The sequence below is a fragment of the Narcine bancroftii genome, chromosome 10, assembly GCF_036971445.1.
Source record: "Narcine bancroftii isolate sNarBan1 chromosome 10, sNarBan1.hap1, whole genome shotgun sequence".
Taxonomy (NCBI): Eukaryota; Metazoa; Chordata; class Chondrichthyes; order Torpediniformes; family Narcinidae; genus Narcine; species Narcine bancroftii.
The window spans coordinates 57,466,244-57,482,416 of NC_091478.1; the positions used below are offsets into that span (position 1 = coordinate 57,466,244).

Sequence of the window (16,173 nt, forward strand, 5' to 3'; positions counted from 1 at the left end):
GTCTTTGGTAGGCAATGGAGCTGGCTGAGTAACTCCCTGAACAAAAATACATGTTTTATTCCTGTCTATTCAACTTGTCCATATTTTTAGAGTTGCTTTCAAATATGATTGAAATGAATTTAACGATGCGGAGCATTGCTGCGAGGGGTAGGATGTCCGGGGCTTGCCACTGCCTGCAGGCCGATTCTGGCCACCTGGCAGCTGGGCGAGGACCCTGTGTTCTGGCGGGCGAGCGGGCCAAGGTGGCAGGGATGACCGTCGGAGTCTGAGTGGGCATCGGCGGCATCCGGCGTCAGCCAGCAGGTATCGTGGCCTTCGCCGGCTCGGGAGACCGTGGCGGGGCTGAATCTTGCGGTATTGCGGGCGGATGGATGGATGGATGGATGGCGGGCGGGCGGGCGGTACGGCGAGGCGGTCTGGGACAGGGCCAGGCTTTCGGGCCTAGGCGCCCGCGCATTGTCTTCGGGCCGGCGGCGGCGCGGGGGAAGCGGGTCCAGGAGGCTGCTGGTGCTTGCTGGCTGGCTGTGGACTGAAGCCCGGTGGGGTTACAGGCCCCTCTGCCTCCGAGACTTCTCAGCTCCGTGCACACGTTAATCCACCGGCAGCCTCGGCCAACGTCCCCCAGCCCTTCCTACTTCACTCGATGCAGCGAGCTAACCTGAAGCGTTGGCCCGTTGATGCCGCCCGACCCGCTGGGTTCCTCCGGCTTCTCTTTGTTCGCTCCAGGATCCAGAATCCGCAGTTCTTTCGTTTCTCCGTTAATTCTCTACCAGCCTCAATTTTGAGAGCATGGACTCACCCGCCTCGTACTTTCGCCGGCATAAACGGAATCGTGGGCCGAAATGGCCTCTTTCCTTGCTGTATGTCTAAATTTATTAAAAAACGATTTCCTTCCGTTATTAGACTCATTAATAATAATTACTCATTGCCTCAAGAAACAAGCTGCAGTTGATTCCCGTTCGTTCTGGGATTTGAGCTTTCTGGTCCTCTCATTTCAGTTGATTTGGTATATTGTTGAGAACAGTGGTCCACGGTTGGTCGAGGTGAAGGCAAATTTACTGGGATAATAAACAAGTACTATATTTTTTTTAAGTTGTAAAATTGATGACGAAAAAAGGAAAATTCTCACTTCCCCAATAAAATAAAATCTTGATGATCTGAGAAGAGGCTTGTGCCCCCTCCCCCTTCCATTCCTGATGGTTCATCACCCATTTTTTTTAATCATAGGTGGTCTCTAAAGAAATACTTGAGGTGATCTTTGGTTGGAAAAACATTTTGAACCATTGCTGTAAAATTAGAAGGAATGATAATTTTTGCCAGTTTTCCACATTAAAATATCAGACACATTATTCTTGTTGGAATGTTTCAGACTGGATGCCAGAATCTGTAACTACTACATTTTCCACAAAAAATGCTTCCATTATAGATTATAAAGCCAGATTTCCCAATGGATGCAGGAACAGAGTCCAGTCTGCTTGAAACTAAAATGACTCAAATGCAGGAATTCCTCTTAAGTTGTTTTCTCAGTTGAAACTCAATCTGTGGATTTGTGAAATGTTGTGAGAAGGGCATTAAAAGTGGTCTGAAACTTGCAGTTAACAGGAAAATGGAATACATTTGAAGACTGTTTAAAATTGAATCCAGATTTCCTGCCTCCTGCAGTTAAAGGGTCCAAGAAACCTCGTGGTCTCAAGTGCTTATAATGAGTGATCCTTCGTGTAATTAACTAATTATAAATTTGTAAAGTAAATGTTACAAAAAAATAAGTAGAAGTTCCCTGATTTGCTAACAAAGATACTGGAGCCTTGTTGCATATATACAATGTTTTTTTTCCACAATTGCTGTGAGTGGGGTATTATGCTACTTAATCGGTTAACCTACCCAAAGTAGGCGTTAATATGGCTGCATCAGCCATTACTTTAGGATTGCGGTTAAAGTCATATTGTCAGATCTGAATGGGTGAATTCAGGCTGACTTCCTTCCCAATGTACTTTTGAATGAATTATCTGACCATAGCTGTTGTCCTTGGGTTGAATTATTGAGTTGAGGCATTCTTTCCTGCTGTATTTTCCTTTCCATAACCAGAAATGTTGAGGCCCCTATTGCACTCCTATAATTGCTATGGGCGTCAATCAGTGCACCAGGCCAACAGAGCTCCATCCTTCAAATGGCTGCATTGCTGCCTACATTCAAATGTTGGAAGAACCTACAATTCAGTTTTTGTGGCGATATTTTATTTTCAAACTATTCTATTTAAAATGGCTCCCATGCATCTTTTGACTGCCAAAGTTGATGACATTCAGTTTTTAAAACTTCACTATGACCAAATCATGATCCATTTTGCTTTGGTTGCAATACTGCCGTGGCATTAAATTTGCAGTTGTTGAGCCCAGTCACAGTTGTCAACTTTCTCCATTACCTTGTGACTGAAACAAAAAAAAATTCAAGAAGCCTTGCTATTTTAATTTACCTTGTGGCTCTGCCTTAATAATTTTTTTCTGATTTTTTTTGTGATTACAATATTTGCAACTACTCAGACTAATTTTTTTTACTCTTTTTGCAGTCACTCTTAACTGCTGGAAGCAGAATTTAATCTTCTAAGTGCAGAAAGAACTTGCAGAATCATGTTTTTGTATAATCTGACTCTTCAAAGGGCAACTGGGATATCACATGCCATTCATGGAAACTTCTCAGGTAAGGATCTGCAGTCAAGCTAGCTTTCTATTAGAAAGAGGTTGGATGGCGCCAACAGTTGGCTGGGACGTCCATAGAAATTGGAGGTAAAAACATGCTTGAAGTTGGATGCAAACACATCCAATGGGCATTTCATGACTGACAAAAGGGGATACTCAACACACTTGCTATCTTGCCCGTCTGCTTTACAGCAGTATTGGTATAAATCTGTCGTAGCCTCTTTTATTGGAATCAGTTTACTGACCTTAATTATACAGGTAAGTTTAGGTGAATATTTTAGTTTTCTTAAGTGGAAGAAAATAAACTTGACATTAGTTTAATGTATTTATAAATGCAAACATTTCTAAATTAACTGGTCTTAAATTATTAAAATATATTCCAACTTTTTGAATGCCTCTGGTTGTCTTATGCTGGCCAAAGCCATTAGGGTGGTGCTAGAGAAAGAGCCTCACTGTCATGTCCTGAGGCATAGTTACCACATGAGGTGGCCATCAAGCTGAGGCCTTTGGGTTATTGGGAGTTGTGCAGCTACAGAGCTGGCTCAGAAGATGAAAATACTGTACTGAAATCCATTCAGAATTCCTTTTCCCTCCAGTTCTCATCTTCAGGAGGCACTATATTGCTTGTGCAGGAATTTGATCCAAAGAAACCTCCATTGACTGAAACTGCTAAGAATCACTCAGTGGACTCTTGTGACCCTGTACCTCCACTGTTGTAAGAAAGGCAGCAGATAGTTTGCAGATTTCTGTAAACAAGGATCAAAGATATTTTATTTGTGAGAGTAGGGGGATAAAAAACTGGTCATTAATGTGCTATTTTGTGTCTGTTTCTGCATTTCCCAACAAGGTAGGGGGCCATTTTGTCTTATGGAGTCTGCGGGGTCACGTTCCCCAGTGATTTTCCCAAAATACTAGGTTCCCTGCATTCCCATTGATGGCCTCAAGATTTTACCATTGATCTACTTGCTAGGGAAAATTTACAGTGGACTATTAACTTACCATCATGTCTTTGAGATCTTGGAGGAAACCCAAAGTTTTATAGGGTGGGGGACATGAGATCACAGAGAATGGATAAACAGTATATGATCAAAAAATTAGATCAGGATCGATTGAATCCTCAAGCAGCGGTTCTGTGCTGTCTCTATAGGAAGATTCTTGTTTCTGACAAAACATTGCATCTCTACTGTAGGAACTTATTTTTCTCTCTAGCTATAAATGCTTGACACTGGAAATATTTTCTCTATTTTGTTAGATCAAAACTTTTCAGAAGTGTGTGCATTTTTATTAAAACACTCCCCAACATTTGCTGTTTTAATACAATGATCTCAGTTCTCCAGCATTGGCCTGTAACCTTTCCTGTACAGTTTAGTAAATTTGTTCATGCAAAAGTGGCCATTTTTTATATCTATGGTGTCTGCAAATGAAGACAATCTGCCTGCGGGCTTAGTCATTTATAAGAGCTTAGCATGACTTCTTTGCACCTCAATTATAAATCATGGTCTAGTGCTGTTAATCATTTTGTGCTCTGTAACCCTAGATGCAAGAGATAATTTTGTGCGATGGTCTAAATTGTCTACCATTATGGTATAGAATTTTCAAAATTGCCAGCCATGTCCTTCTGATTGATTCATGTTTCATTGTAGGAACCAAGATGCAGGAGATTGTTGTTTCCAGTGTTTCAAAATTGCCAGCCATGTCCTTCTGATTGATTCATGTTTCATTGTAGGAACCAAGATGCAGGAGATTGTTGTTTCCAGGGGAAAGATCTTGGAGTTGCTCCGCCCGGATGCAAATACTGGGAAAGTGCATACCCTGTTAACGGTGGAGGTCTTTGGGATAATTCGTTCTCTGATGGCCTTCCGGTTAACTGGTGGTACCAAAGGTAGGAGTATTCATGTTGACCTCCATTATGAAAATACAAATTCACTTACTTCAAAATCATCCATCTGACTTGGATTGGCTTTTCATGCTTGGATGAGAACTGAAACATCAGAGGCATGTACTAAATGTGTTCCACTAGATTCTGTTCTCAATTTCAGGGATAAACTTTTTTATCATCCTTTTTCAAATTGTGTGTACAGCCTCATTCTTAATGCTACTAAATGTGAAGGATGTATAATGTAGAGGATATGGGGTGGAGGATTAATTGAATTCCTTTTGATTGTTTGATTTAGTGACATTGCCTGTCAGAGATTAGATTAGAGATTTGCTTGAAAGTGTCTCTCTCCCAGTTGTTGGTTGTGGTGAATCACAATTTATTGTCATTTAATAATTGGAAATGTACGAGCCCTGCGTGGGAAGTCAGGAGCCGGACTTCATTTGTAACTTTTTGACCAATTCACAGAAAGCTGCCCTGAGATGGGTTAGCTGTGGGAGTATCCATAGAATAAATGCTTAAACACTAGATAAACCTAACTGCATAATTGAAAGAGATGTCAATGGAACTCTTCCTTGTTTAACCGGGTTGGCCCTCAATCTGAATTAATTGGGGTTTGTTCCTATTTATTAGACTTAAAAAATTATCTAATGGTCTAAAAACAAATCCTTAAACATTTTGTAACTAATCACTCTACAAAATCTTTAAGGTTGAACAACGTTACTGACTCTTTTGCGTGATCGCGAAAAGGACTATATTTAGTTTTAATTTCATTCAGCGCCTTTGCTCTGTCTACTGCAACAGGAAAGATTTCCCATGGTCAGTCACTTAATGCATTGCCCTACTGTCCATGGCCTCCTACTTCCAGGCTGAGTATTCCGCCTCGGCCACTAGATGGCATTAAGATCAACCTCTAATTTCTGGTACCCCCCGTCCCCCTGTTCTCTTGCTTTCCCTAATCCCTCTTTCCCTTCCACTAGTTTCCTAACCTTTTCCTTCCTCTCTCATATCAGAGAGAATCTTTCTCAGCCCTGTTTTCTTCTTTCCTCCCCCACCCCACCGTCACCACCAAGCTTCTTTGCTCTCCTTTTCACCTGTATCCACCTATCACCTGCTAGCCTGTGTTCCCCCCTCCTCTTTCTCTTCCATATCCATATCTCTTTTGGATATCTACTTGTTTTCTGGCACATCTGAAGAAGGGCTTAAGCCCAAAATATTTACTGTATATTGCCTTCCATGGATGCTACGTGACCTGCTGAGTTTATCAAGCACATTTGTGTCTGTTCTAGCTTCCACACAGTTTTGGAGTAGTGTGGGGAGAGGTGTAAAAGTTGGATAATGGGGCTTTTTACCATCAGTTGACTTTAAGAAGTAAAGAATTTGTGGGAAGTGTTCAGTCTGGAGAATGTGTTGTCTGAGTGCATAACTTTTCCAATTGTTTAGGGTGGGGAGTTCAAATCATGTTCAAGTACTTTGAGAATGCGAGGAAGGTTATTAGTTTTCATTCATTCTGATTCTAATTGCAAGTGTGGAGTTTTGATTCAAGTTGCAAAGTCCATTCAAATCCACCAAGTTTATTTGAAGTAACGAAACGCATGTAAAACAGATTGGTGGTTTCCTGTTCTGAAGGACATTAATGAACCAATTAGATTCCCAATCTGAAAGCATCATGGACATTTTTACTGATACCAGATGTTTAGTTCCCGATTAATAGAAGTGAATTCAAATTCTCCAATCGTCCTAATTTAGGCCTTTGAATTGCAAAAGGAGTATTCAAACAGTTGTCCATACCTATGTGACTGTTAAATGTCAGAGTAGTCTTTTTGATTAATAGCAGCACAAGAAGCTTTCAGAAATCTTATTTCCTTTTTAATCCCCAGATTACATTGTAGTCGGCAGTGACTCTGGCAGGATTGTTATCCTGGAGTACCAGCCATCCAAGAATATCTTTGACAAGGTCCATCAGGAAACCTTTGGAAAGAGTGGGTGCCGTCGTATTGTACCAGGCCAGTACTTGGCAGTTGATCCGAAAGGTCGTGCTGTCATGATAGGTGAGTGAGAATGAGAACAGACCATTTAGCTTCATCATTCAGTTAGATTTTGACTAACCTGCTCCATTATCTATTTACCTCATTATTGTCCAGTATACAAAACATGTAGGAGCAACAAGCTGACAGTGACCATAGCAGTTGATGCAACGCTATTACAGTACCAGCAATCTGGGTTTGAATCCCCTGCTATTTCCAAGGGGTTTCCTCTGAGTGCTCCGGTTTCCTCTCACATTCCAAAGACATAAGGTGTTAGTGGGTGAATTGGTCACATGGGTGTAATTGGGCAATATGGTCTGGAAGGGGCAGTTACCATGCTGTATCTTTAAAACTGATAGTGAATTTCAGATCTCGATCACCATGTTACGATTTATGTCCGAGTTCTGCTTCAATAAGGCCTTAAGTACCTTTGGGAGTGCTGTATTCATTTGGAAAAGAAACTTTTCATTGTACCCTTTGGTTCCAGGACATAAATGATTGTTTTATTACCAGGTGCCATCGAGAAGCAAAAATTGGTCTATATTCTGAACCGCGATGCTGCTGCTCGCCTCACCATTTCTTCACCATTAGAAGCGCATAAAGCAAATACTCTGGTCTATCATGTAGTTGGTGTTGATGTGGGCTTTGAAAATCCGATGTTTGCTTGCCTTGAGATGGACTATGAGGTATTTGGTTTTGACTAATGTAGTGTGATTAAACATCCATATGTTAATGTTTTTGATATTTAATGAACTGGCAGTTATTTTTTCAGAAAAAAACTCCAGTGTTTCCCCTAGTTTTCTTTCTACAATGTTTCAGGACTCTGACTCGAAAGAGCTATTCTTAAAGTTTGGACTTTGGATGATGTTTGCTGTGCATCCGTTGTGGGGTAACTATTCCGACATGCCCATTCCTTTATTTGTAGGAGGCTCTGGCAGGTGATTAAAAGCCTTGGCCATTGGCTGATATGAAAACCCAGATGGGATCAGCCATCTCAGAACTGACTGAGTTGAATCGGGTACAAAATTAAATTACTTTGACTAGAAAATTTTGCTTTTGAGTTTTTAATATAAGCCAAATCTTATAGTCCCAATAATTTGTGGAGTTGTTCTGTAACATCACTAAGTTTGTGTACAATGCCCTGACTGCCAATGTGAAGACATAGCTTCCAATAAAAGTAGAAAATAGGAAATGTTGTTGAATTCCATATTGAAAAATGACATGAAAAAAATGCTAAAAAATACTAGCATGTGAATTCAGTATGAATGTCAGAGTTTGTTCTTTTCTCAATTGTAGGAGGCAGACAGTGACCCCACAGGTGAGGCAGCTGCTAATACTCAGCAAACGTTGACGTTTTATGAGTTGGATTTGGGGCTTAATCATGTTGTGAGGAAATACAGTGAACCTCTGGAAGAACATGGCAACTTCCTGATTACAGGTATGGTTAGAGTGGTGTCAGTGTGGACTGACTGAAATTATATCAGATGAGCTGGTTTAAGATCCTGTGCAATAGGTGTATGTAGTTATCTATGCTGAAACACACCAATTTACCAAGACGTGATGCGATCAGAGTTCTTGGTGGGAATGAAAGTTTAAACAAAAATCTAGATGCTAGAAATCTGAAATAAAAAGATAAAATTCTAGGATCATTCAGGCAAGACAGAGAGACTTGATCAAAATTGTGGGAAATTGGTTTAGCCCCAACTTAACGTGTTTTGGTCTTGGTGTAAATTTATTACCAGACTCCTGAAGCTGAAGTCTGACATGAAATGAGCATGACGAACCCTTTTCTAAAACAAGGGCTCTGAGCAAATAAAACGACTGTGAGAGTGATGGACAGTGGTGATGAGATTAACAAAACTTCACCTTGCAGTATTCCATTCATAAATGCTAAACAGAAAAATGCAAGGATTCTCACAAGAAACCCCCAATGTTCTGACACATAGTCTCTACCTGAAACACTTAACTAGTCCTTCCAAATATATCTTGCATTTACTGGACTTCTGTTTCTCATTTTATTTTAAGTCATACAGCAAGGAAGCAGGCACTTAGGCCCACTGGGTATGTGCCAGCTATCAAGTGCACATTTACACCAATCCCGCATTATTCTCTTTTTATTCTCTCTATTCCTATAAACTCATCCCAGATTCTACCTTTTTTCTGCACAGTAGGGGTCACTTAAAATTGTCAATTAATTTCACAACCTGCATATCTAGGATATGGGTGAAAGCCACTCTGATAGAAAGATAATGTACAAACCCCACACAGAATTGAACCCGGGTTGCTGAAGTTTGAGGCTGTGGCTCTGATCAGCCAGTATTAGTGCTATATTTATGATAAATTCTCTTTGTCTGTGATTCATTTGAAGCTTTAAAAAGTAGCACAAGTTTTGGTATGTTGAAAATTAAATCTTTTCCTTCAGTTCCAGGAGGCTCGGATGGCCCCAGTGGTGTACTAATCTGTTCTGAAAATTACATCACATATAAAAACTTTGGAGACCAGCCTGACATCCGGTGCCCCATTCCTAGGAGACGGGTGAGAAGTTTGTTGGCATTAAAACATTTTGCACTTCATTTATCCACAAATATTCACCAAAGAGCAATTTTGATTTGTGTATAATTGATAATTGGCTGATACAGATAAATTTGCATTTTTGGATGTCCCAAAACATTTCAAAACTTTTTCATTGTAGCAACTGATGTTTTGTACAAAGCACAACAGTATATAGACCCAATCTAGGTGTCAAGAAAATATAACGATTTATTGTTGGTCATAAAGAAGGGTAAATTCTGGTCTTCGGATAGTAATTTTTTAAAATGTTGATTTCAGTGAAATCATGTTACAGTGCTGAGATTGACATCTATGTTGTGTCCCTAAACTGAGGCTTGGTTCTGCAAATTTGAATTGTGAATGGTTAACATTATCTGTTTAGCTTGATTGTTGTTTATTTGATTTGGGTTTGTTTGGTTAAAGATTTCCTTTTAGGATGGAGAACAAGTAGCTAAGTGTAAAGCTGAATAAAAGTGGTCAAATCTGAGCCAGGGTAGATTTTTGGATAAGTTGGGTATGGGAGTCTGACGGAGAATGAAGTTGAGGGAATCAATAATCAGATCATCCATAACCATAGAAAGCTAGAGCAGGTCTGGGAGTCCTTATGGCCTCTTTCCTTGTGTCCTAATGTATAAACATTTTGTTTCTGTCTTTTTGGCCTCTTCGATGGTGTTCACCTGGTTGCAGATTTTCTTTTTTAACTCTTCGGTTAACTATTCCTGTGCATTTTAAAGTTTTAGGGTTGATTCTCAATTTGAAGGGGTAATTTTTAATCTTTTAAATGTAGACATTTTAAATGTAACAGGTCATTTTGGCCCTCGAATCCATGCCATCCAAGTTGCACCCAATTAACCTACTCCCCTGATATGTTTCGAACGATGGGCAGAAAACCCATGCAGATATGGGGGGGGGGTGAAATGTACAAACTCTTAAATACAGCAGTATTTGAACCCCAGTCCCAATTGCTGGTGCTGTAAAGGCAATGTGTTTGATCTTCCTTATTTTTCTGGTCCTTTGCTGGTGATGTGAGGTATAAATGTGTTCATATTTGGTGGCATCCTTGACAGGCTTCATTATCATTGGAATGGGGGGCTGGTGGGTGAGTGGCTGGTCACCATTGATCACAGACTTGGCTGGGCTGTCAGTGCTGTGGTTATAGGAGCTGGTCAGTGACTATCTCCTAGCTAAACAGTAGAAGGCACAAACTTAGGGTTGTGAATTTTTCTTATCTGAATTAATGCAGATCCATCAAATTTAAAGAAGATGACGCCCTCCAAGTAATGTAGCCAATTTTAAATGCTCCTACATCACCTTCTGCACTTTGAAACTGTAGGGTACAAAATGCATTGCATAAACTTTCACATCAACCCAGTCCCACAACCCAGGTTAGAGCAGGAACATGGGATTATCATTTCCTGCAGGGTGTCCTACCATGGTGCTTCCTATCTTGACTTCGTAATTTCTTCATTACTACAAGGTTACAATTTCTTCATTACTACAAGATCTTTTGACAGCTTTATTCAATTAAAAGCTGGCAGAAGCCATGCTCCGTAAATAAAGATTAAACCAAATGGTTAACATGATTAATTTGATGAAAAATGTACCACAAATAGTACTTTTAATCATGATTTCTGATCTCCCTTCTAGAATGACCTAGATGATCCTGAAAGAGGAATGATCTTTGTCTGTTCTGCCACACACAAGACAAAGTCCATGTTCTTCTTTCTGGCACAAACTGAACAAGGTGATATCTTCAAAATCACACTTGAAACGGATGAAGACATGGTAGGTAAACTTAGATTTCACGTTTCAGATTTAACCATAAGTAAAACTCTTGTTTTCTTTTGTGTTAATCTGCAATCAAACTTCCACTTTGTCATTGTTAAAAATCATTGCCAAAATAAATAATATTTCTTAATTGGAATAGTCAGATTGTATTGTCATATGGGCACAATGAATTGATGCACTGGAATTCTTGCGACTATACAGGTATGTCAAATATACTAAAAAATTAAACTGCCACATGGAAAAAAATAAATGGTAGATGATTGTTCTTGCATCAGAATCCAGGATTTAAATCGGATTGTTACTATAATGGCAGTGAACAAAAAATAAACATCTTAATTGTAACTTTCTGAGAATGCAGGACAGGAATTTCATCCCATGAGGTTCATTTGGGAATTCCAAACAGAGCAACCCTATTTGTCCCCTCCTCACACTATCATTTGAGGTCCATGAAGTCTGCTGCAAATATTTTTTGGAAGCAAGAATTCAGTTTCTCCTTTATAGAATGCTAGTTTAAAAATAGCAATGCTGTGGACTTTGTAGAGAAATCAGTAGTCTCCTGCATTTATCTCTGCCAAACTTGTTGGCAGTTTTGTGTGAATGGGATTCCTGAAATGTCGTCAATCAGCTATTCAGTTTAGATAAGGCTGCTTGATGAGTGGGAATGCAAAATTGCGGCGTCTTTGCTGTCCTAGTCCCCCACTCCCAAATTGAAGAGAATCTGCTCAAATGAGCTGTGCCAGGAACAGCTGCTTCCCTCACTCATTCCCCTGTTCATTCATTGAGAGGAAAGGACTGTAGGGTATTAACATATCAGTCAAATTTAGATGTTTTAATTGGAGCTAGTTAAATCTCTTAGTTCTAGTCTATTTTTGGTGGCATGAGTAGTTTTAATAATTTAAGTATTTCTGATTGTCAGAAACATTCAGAAGATTGACACCCAGTTGAGCCTAAGATCTGGTGGCTTAGCTGCCTGACAGTTTTGATGTAGGGCTTGTGTCCCCCTCCTTGAGTGATGGTTATGAAATGCTGGCAGAAACCACACTATAAATGAAGTGAAGAGTCAAATAAAACTTTTGCCCTCCACCTTGCCAAGTATCTCTGAAACTTGGTTGCATTCTGTCTGCTTTCTCAAAAGGAACATAATTTAAAGTTATCCCACCCTGGTATCTGTTCCATGTTCATATTTTTCTCTCTCACATTATTCTCACTCATTGACTGTCCCATCCCAACATCCTGCAGCTCTTGAACAAACTCAGCAGGTCGCGCAGCATTCACAAGTAGAAATGGTCAACAATTCTTTTGTTTGCTCGAGTCTCCAGCATCTGCAGCTTTTGTGCCTCATCGTCCTGCAGTTCTTGCTCTTGATTGAATTTGTGTCCCTTTGTCTGAAGCTGGATTCTTTGTATGTTTATAGGTGACTGAAATCAGGCTGAAGTATTTTGACACCGTTCCTGTGTCCACTGCCATGTGTGTGTTGAAGACTGGATTCCTATTTGTGGCCTCTGAATTTGGCAATCAGTACGTATGCAGTTTTATTGTTTGTCATGCCAGACATTAGAAACAGCATTTTTTAAAAAATTCTATATTCTTGTTCTGATGGCATCATGCATATAATTGAAAGTGGTATAATATTTGATTTCCTTTGAGAACCTACCATAATGTCATAAATCAAGGATGTTCAGACTTTGTAGGTGTTAAAAATGCGTCATGGAGCTTAGAGGGCAAACATGAAGTGTTAACCCCAGTTGAGATGCATGTCTAACTTGTCTAAACTCATCTGGTTCTGTTTCTATAAATTGAATCTGGCGATGCCTATAAGGAGTTTGTTTGTTCTCCCCATGTCTAGGTTTCCTCTGGGTGCTCTGGTTTCCTCCCCCCTTTAAATGTATAGGTTTTGTAGGTAAATTGGGGTATTTGGGTGGGGTGGGCTTGTGGGCAGAAAGGGCCTGTTACCATGCTGTATTTCTTTAAAATAAATCCTGAAGGTTGATTAATCAACAAATAAAGATGGAAATTAGAACAGCTTCTTAAGATTTCTGTGCCCCATGTGTGGGCCCAGCTAAACATTGAGGACCAAAACCATTGATTTTGCCCCTGTTGTTATTCATTCATAATCATTGGATTTTATGCTGATATCTTGAAGGCTTGAAGGAATCCCATATCTAATCCTAGCTGGTCCTGGTTTCCACCTCTAGTCTGCTTCATTATCCCTTCCAGGTTAGAAGGTAACTTGGAGAGCAGAAAGGTATTATTGAAGGCTCTTGTTGCAGACCAATCAATTTTCTGTGCCTTTAGTTTGTATTTGGTGAGGAAAGGTTTGCATGACTATTTGCACTGCTGTTGAAATGATGTGAATCATGTCTCTTCTCCGAAGTTTTTTGGGGAAAATTCTATTCTCTGAATCAGCAGTCTGTCGCCATTCACAACTATTAATTTGTCAAATTGCCGATTTTCTTCAGCTAAACATTAAAGACCAAAACCATAATCACCAATTCCATTTCTCATTGGATTTTACGCTGATATTTGTCTTAAAGGAATCCCGTACGTGTAATCCTCCCATAGTATGTATCCTGCATCAGTTTGGTCCACTGGCCTGTTGTATCTATCTGTCCATGTCTCTGTTCAACTTAGTTTCTCGCTATTTTTTTCAGTCTTGAAAATTTTCCTCCTTTCGATATTTACAGTTATTCTCTGAAAGCTATTATTAAATCATCTTTCATTGCCTTTTCAGGCAGTGCATTTTAATTATCTCAGCTGGCTGTGTAACTTTCCACCCCTTATTGAAGAACTAGTGTGTTTGTAGCTCCTATCCCTTCACCATCAAACCACAACCCCCACCCCTCCTACTCTGCTCCTACTGCTCCTTCATTTCTCATGATACTCTTGTCAGAGTAACCTGTCAAAAAGCAAAAAAATAAATTACTGATGTTGGAAATCTCAAACAAAAAGGGCTGGAGGTGCTCAGCAGCTTATCCAGCATTTTTGGAGGGAGGAACTGAGATAATGTTCCATGGTGGTGAGCTTCAAACCATCCGTCGATCTTTGGCTTGAAAATTTCAGTTGATGCAACATCCGACAGGCTTTGAATATTTGTCAGGTGATATTTATCCCTTTCTTCAGTAACATGCTTCTGGCTAGAAGTCACAATGCTTCCAGTTCTTCCACTCTTTCAAAAACTTAAAATATCAAATTAAAAGATTTGGTTTCTAATCTGGCTGTTCTCTTTACACCTTGGGTCAGGAGAATTTGATAATCTCTGAATTGGACTGATATGTTGGTCTTGACTTTACATTTCGATTTTACTTTTTGGAAGATATCGGTGTAAAACATTATTACTGGTGGTTTATAAGCCATTTTCCAGATGAGTATTTATGGAATCTGGGTTGGTTGAAATAAAACTACCAGATGGATTGCAGGTTCAGTATTTGAGAACTGATAGATGTGCTGCAATTAAGGAGTTGCTGTCTTTTTTAAAAAAAAAATGATTTTGTTGTATAAATTGAAATAATACACCTCATTTATATTGCAGTTACCTTTATCAAATTGCACATTTGGGAGATGATGATGATGAGCCAGAATTTTCTTCAGCCATGCCCTTAGAAGAAGGAGATACCTTTTTCTTTCAACCACGACCTCTCAAAAACTTGGTACTAGTGGATGAGCTGGACAGCCTGTCACCGATATTGACCTGCCAGGTATAGAATATGTTCAAAATGCATCAGGATCTGGAAATCATGCCACATTCAGGGATTGATTATGCTCCTTTGTTGACGCCATTAGTTTCTGCTTGTGTCACTGAAAAAAATATTTCAAGAAAGTTTTACTTCTCTCAAATTTGTGAGTTGTCATGTTTGTTCACCACTGTGTTTCACCATTTTTACCTGCAGATTGCTGATTTGGCGAATGAAGACACGCCTCAGTTATATGTGGCTTGTGGTAGAGGGCCAAGATCATCGTTGAGAGTCTTGAGACACGGTCTCGAGGTACGAGATGCTTTTTTTTTAGGTTGTGTGATGGCGACTTAACATTTTCTCAATTCAAATTTCATAGAATTGTCCTTTAGCTGGTTCTGGTTTCCACCTCTAGGCCGCTTCATTATCTATTCCATCTTAGAAGGTAATATGGCCACTGTGCTTGAGGAAAGGGCAGAAAGGTGTCTTATCATTGAAGGCTCTTGTTGATGAAGACCAATCACAACCTTTTCTGTGCCTTTAGTTTGTGTTTGGTGAGGAAAGGTTTGCATGACTATTTGCACTGCTGTTGAAATGATGTGAATCATGTCTCTTCTCCGAAGTTTTTTGGGGAAAACTCTATTCTCTGAATCAGCAGTCTGTCGCTCTCTAACCATAATTTGTCAGCAAACATTTCCTTCAGCTAAACGTCAATAATCACCCATTCAATTTCTCATTGGTTTTACGATGATGTAGCTTGCTTGAAATTCTTCTAAAATGGATGCACAAAACGTGCTGGAAAAACAGTAAAAGACAGTGAGTGTTTCAGGCCTGAGCCCTTTTTCAGGAGTACCAATAATCAGGCAGACGTCAAAGTAAAAAAGTGGAAGGAAAGGGGAGGAGCACAGACTAACAAGTAAGAATAAAAGATGGATTAAATTTGGTGGGTAGAAGAGAAAGAAGCTAAGAAGTTATAGACCATAGACCAACTCTGATTGGAAAAGGAAGGGAACTGGAGGAAAGGAAAGAGAGACTGACCGGGGAGGGGTTTAATGGAAATTGGTGACCTTAATATTGATGGTTGCTGATTGAAACTGCCCATAGAGAATATAAAATTTGTCCCTCCAATTTGTGGGTGGCCTTTGGCAGTACATGAGGCTATGGAGCGACTTGTGTGGCAGTGGTGTGGAATTGGTGGTTGGCCACTGGGCAGTTCTTGCTGCTGCAGTGGACAAAGCCAAAGTGACATCTCCCAATCTGCATCCAGTCTCTAGGATGTGACCACATTGGGAGCATTAAATAACTAGCAGATTCATGAATGAAGTGTTGCTTCACTTGGAAGGACTGTTTAGGATCCCAAATAGTTTTGTGGAAAGAGGCGCAAGTGATTTTCTTGGTGTCAGAAGGGGCTGATACCAAAGAGCACGATTAGTGGGAAGGGATGAGCAAGTCGTGGAGAGGGGTGGGGAAGAGGGTGGGATCCTATTCTCGGTGTTGGAAATTGGGAAGGTTATGTTGGATGCTGAGGCTGGCCAGATGAGAGTTAAGTACAAGGGGGACTGTGCACT

The 16,173-nt window shown here is 40.1% G+C and overlaps 1 protein-coding gene across 3 annotated transcripts in view; it reads left to right on the top strand.

Annotated features, from left to right (window-relative positions):
• The first annotated feature begins 201 nt into the window (after positions 1-201).
• sf3b3 (splicing factor 3b, subunit 3) overlaps positions 202-16,173 on the top strand; it is a 51,721-nt gene continuing 35,749 nt past the window's right edge. For 2 of the 3 annotated variants that reach the window (XM_069900982.1, XM_069900984.1), the window contains exons 1-11: positions 202-303; positions 2,564-2,694; positions 4,420-4,575; positions 6,450-6,620; positions 7,110-7,282; positions 7,893-8,034; positions 9,019-9,131; positions 10,794-10,931; positions 12,349-12,452; positions 14,464-14,629; positions 14,822-14,917. In XM_069900982.1, coding sequence (XP_069757083.1) covers positions 2,625-2,694; positions 4,420-4,575; positions 6,450-6,620; positions 7,110-7,282; positions 7,893-8,034; positions 9,019-9,131; positions 10,794-10,931; positions 12,349-12,452; positions 14,464-14,629; positions 14,822-14,917 — 1,329 coding nt within the window. In that variant the 5' untranslated portion in view covers positions 202-303; positions 2,564-2,624. Of the gene's footprint in view, positions 304-2,563; positions 2,695-4,419; positions 4,576-6,449; positions 6,621-7,109; positions 7,283-7,521; positions 7,615-7,892; positions 8,035-9,018; positions 9,132-10,793; positions 10,932-12,348; positions 12,453-14,463; positions 14,630-14,821; positions 14,918-16,173 lie in introns of those variants that run through there. The other variant, XM_069900983.1, reaches the window with a different exon arrangement.